The sequence below is a fragment of the Rhinopithecus bieti genome, unplaced genomic scaffold (assembly GCF_001698545.2).
Source record: "Rhinopithecus bieti isolate Rb0 unplaced genomic scaffold, ASM169854v2 scaffold_574, whole genome shotgun sequence".
Lineage (NCBI taxonomy): Eukaryota > Metazoa > Chordata > Mammalia > Primates > Cercopithecidae > Rhinopithecus > Rhinopithecus bieti.
The window spans coordinates 836,092-840,057 of record NW_016803605.1 but is presented as its reverse complement, the minus strand read 5'-3'; the positions used below and the strand labels follow the sequence as shown (position 1 = coordinate 840,057).

Here is a 3,966-nt window from a genome sequence, read left to right as displayed (position 1 = left end):
AAAAAAAAAAAAAAAAAAAAAAAGAGAGAGTCTTGCTCTGTCACCTAGGCTGGAGTGCAGTGGTGCAATCTTAGCTCTTTGCAGCTTCAAATTCCTGGGCTCAAGCAATCCTCTCGCCTCAGCCTGCCAAGTAGCTGGAACTACAGTTGCGCCTGGCTAATTTTTCTTATTTTTTGTCGAGATGGGATTTCGCGTTGTCCAGATTGCTCTCAAACTCCTGGACTTAAGCCATCTTCCTGCCTCGACTTCCCAAAGTGCTGAGATTACAGGCGTGAAGCCACTGCAGCCAGCCTCGTAGTTTCTTTATGCAAACTCCAACACGCTTTGAGGAACTCGACAATCGGTAGGATTTACCCTCTACCCAGCTCTGTGCGCCAGGAGGTCAGCTCACCCATATGGACTGCAGTAACACTTCTTCAGTTTAAGGTTGGGTTAAATCTGCCCAACCTGTGGTTTTAGATTAGCTGTATTCTTCTACCAAAAATCTCAGCCACTGTCAAGCAATCTGCTCCTCTCTCCAGTTCTGGTGACCACACCCCCTCCCACCCTTCTGTTTTTTGAGACAGAGTGTCACTCTGTTGCCCAGGCTGGAGGGCAGTGGTGAGATCTCGGCTCACTGCAACTTCCGCCTCCTGGGTTCAAGTGATTCTCCTGCCTCAGCCTCCCAAGTAGCTGGGATTACAGGCGCACAACACGACATCCAGCTAATTCGTTGTTTGTTTTTTTTTTTTTTTTTTGAGACGGAGTCGTGTTCTGTCGCCCAGGCTGCAGTGCAGTGGCGCGATCTTGGCTCACTGCAAGCTCTGCTGCCTCCCGGGTTCACACCATTCTCCTGCCTCAGCCTCCCAAGAAGCTGGGACTACAGGGGTCCGCCACCACGCCCCGCTAATTTTTTTGTATTTTTAGTAGAAACGGGGTTTCACCGTGTTCGCCAGGATGGTCTCGATCTCCTGACCTCGTGATCCGCCTGCCTCGGACTCCCAAAGTGCTGGGATTACAGGCGTGAGCCACCGCGCCCGGCCATTGTTGGTTTTTTTGTTGTTGTTGTTTGTTTGTTTTTTTGAGACGGAGTCTTGCCCTGTCACCCAGGCTGAAGTGCAATAGCGCAATCTCGGCTCATTGCAACCTTCACCTCCCGGGTGCAAGCGATTCTCCTGCCTCAGCCTCCCGAGTAGCTGGGATTATAGGCACATGCCACCATGCCCGGCTAATTTTTTTTTTTTGTATGTGTAGTAGAGACGGGGTTTCACCATGTTGGCCTGGCTGGTCTCAAACTCCTGACCTTGTGATCTGCCCGCCTCAGCCTCCCAAAGCGCTGGGATTACAGGCGTGAGCCACTGCACCCAGCCATCACCAGGCTACATTTTTCTTTCTGTGACTGCAGTTTGAAGGTTTGCTTGTCTTGTATGTGACACTGCTGTCGCGATTCCTGTGCAAGTGGGTATAAGGCTCCAGGACTTGGCCAGGCACGGTGGCTCACGCCTGTAATCCCAGCACTTTGGGAGGCCAAGGTGGGATGATCACTTGAGGTCAGGAGTTCAAGGCCAGCCTGGCCAACATGGTGAAACCCCATCTCTACTGAATATACAAAAGTTAGCTGGGCGTGGTGGCAGGCACCTGTAGTCCCAGCTACTCAGGAGGCTGAGGCAGGGGAATCACTTGAACCTGGAGGCAGAGGTTGCAGTGAGCTGAGATTGCACCACTGCACTCCGGTCTGAGTGACAAACTGAGACTCCATTAAAAAAAAAAAAGGCTCCGGGACTGTGTCTGGGTGCATCTGGCTGTGGGGTGGTTGTCATGTGAGTGTATCTGAGGCAGTGTGGAGTGGGTGTGCGTGTGCTGTGAAGATGTCATTGCCAGGTGTGTTGACAGTAGGATTGCCTGGGTGTGGCTCTCATGTGACTTTTCCTTGAGGCTTTGCCCCTCTACTCTGTACGTAGATGTGGTGAGTCGGGATCCACACGGCTGTGCTGTGCTGTGCTGTGTATGTTTGCCGTCTGGTGTCCTAAGTGGATAAAACTGTAGTGAGGCTGCATCTGAGATGGTGCCACCTTATTGAATTGCTTCTTTGGGTTTCTTTGTGGTCCCATCTGAGCCTGTTGAGTCTATTTCCAAGTCTGTGTGGATGAGTCTGGGGCCATGTGGCTGTGAGTGGTGTGTGTGTGTGCGATCTCGGCTGCAGCCCGACTGTTATGTAACCAGGGTCACGTGTGTACAAGAGGGCACCATGGTCAGTCCGGGACCAAGCGTGGTTATATCTGAGTTTGCCAGGCAGTACCTGGGGCTATTGGGCTCTATGTCCATCTGTATGGCTGTTTTGTGTGGCTGGAGCAGGGGTGTGTATGTGGTGGACATACACACAATTGAGAACGGCGTGCAGAACCCGGCTGTGTGTTCTATGCTGCTGTCGTATGGCTGGGGGTGTGTGTGTGAGTACACGGTGGATGCTACTGTCCAGCTATGAGCAGAAATGGCTATTGCTGAGTTGGTGTGGCTGTGTGTGGACCTGTGTGGGTATAGCTGAGTCTGTGGGTGGCATCTGCAGCTGCTGGTGTGCACATGTGTGTGCACCGCTGCCCAGCCGCATCCGAGTCTGCACAGCTGTTGTGTAGTGGGTATGTGGCTGTGTGCATATGTGTGCCCCGTGATCAGGTTGACTGTGGTTGCGTCTGAGGCTGTGTAGTGCACATACGCCCTCATGCAGTGTCCAGGCACAGCTGTGGCTGCAGGGCGATATGCCTGGTGCCCGTCCCAGGCCCACCTGGTCTGGGAGGCTGGGGCAGGAGGCTGGGTAGTCCTCGAAGTCCTCCCTGCAGCCGCCGTCCCGATCCTCGATGACCAGGTCGATGGGCATCTTTCCCTTGAGGCAGGTGATGTAGCGGTGACAGAAGTTGTCGCACAGGTCGTGGACCTGGGGGGGCACCGGGGTACTGGGGGGGCCACCCGGGGGGCAGGACTGGGGTGCACAGGGATGGGGGCGGCATTCTGCTTCAACTCCAGTGGGGAGAGAGCTGGAAGGGGGGAGGCAGAGGCGACGAGAGGGGGTGGGATGAGGTGGGCAAGTGAGGCTGTTGGGGGGTGAGACGCACTCACCTTCTCCAGCTCCAGCAGATGGAACCGCAGCACTTGGATGGCCTGGATCATCTGAAAACGTGGGACAGGAGGTGGGGGAAGACAGAGGGAATCCAGGGAGGGAGAAGGGAGGAAGAAGTAAGAGGAAGAGAAGGAGGAAGAGAGGAGAGACAGAGAAACAGAAAGAGTGAGATAAAATGACAGGGACAGGGCGACAAAGACACTAGGCGCGAGGGGGAAAGAAAGAACAGAGATGCAGTGCAGAATTAAGGAAAGAGTGGGTGTTAGATTCAGAGGTAGAGACAAGAGTAGCAAGAGACGAAAAAGGGCCCATCACAAAGAGGGAGAGCTAAGGTGAGCCGTTCCGATTGGCATTCCCACCCTCTGCTTGTAGGCCCCCAGCTCCAGGCCCCGCCTACCTGCAAACTACATTTCCCAGAGCCCTTTGCCAAAGGGTTTGGCCAATAGGAAGCCCTGGCAAGAGCTTGGGGAGCAAAGGATGGGAGAGGCTGGGGTATTTCTCCCTCCTTTCTTCTCTATCTTCTTTTTTCTCTTTCTTTTTTGATATGGAGTCTTGCTCTGTCGTCCAGGCTGGAATGCAGTGGAGCGATCTCAGCTCACTGCAACCTCCGCCTCCCAGGTTCAAGTGATTCTCCTGCCTCAGCCTCCTGAGCAGCTGGGACTACAGGCATGCACCACTGTGCCCCGTTAATTTTTGTATTTTTAGTAGAGACAGAGTTTCACCATGTTGGCCAGGCTGGTCTCAAACTCCTGACCTCAGGTGATCCACTTGCCTCGGCCTCCCAAAGTGCTGGGATTACAGGCGTGAGCCACCGTGCCCAGCCTCTTCTCTTTCTTTTCTTTTTTCTTTTTTTTTTTTTTTTTTTTTTTTTT

General features: G+C 53.5%; 1 protein-coding gene across 2 annotated transcripts in view; it reads right to left on the bottom strand.

The window, feature by feature from the left end:
• MEIS3 (Meis homeobox 3) overlaps positions 1 to 3,966 on the bottom strand; it is a 20,866-nt gene that overhangs the window by 9,436 nt on the left and 7,464 nt on the right. The window contains exons 5-6 of one of the 2 annotated variants that reach the window (XM_017889279.1): positions 3,094 to 3,144; positions 2,762 to 2,911 (exon numbers count right to left, since the gene is read on the bottom strand). In XM_017889279.1, coding sequence (XP_017744768.1) covers positions 2,762 to 2,911; positions 3,094 to 3,144 — 201 coding nt within the window. The remainder of the gene's footprint in view (positions 1 to 2,761; positions 2,912 to 3,093; positions 3,145 to 3,966) is intronic. The other variant, XM_017889285.1, reaches the window with a different exon arrangement.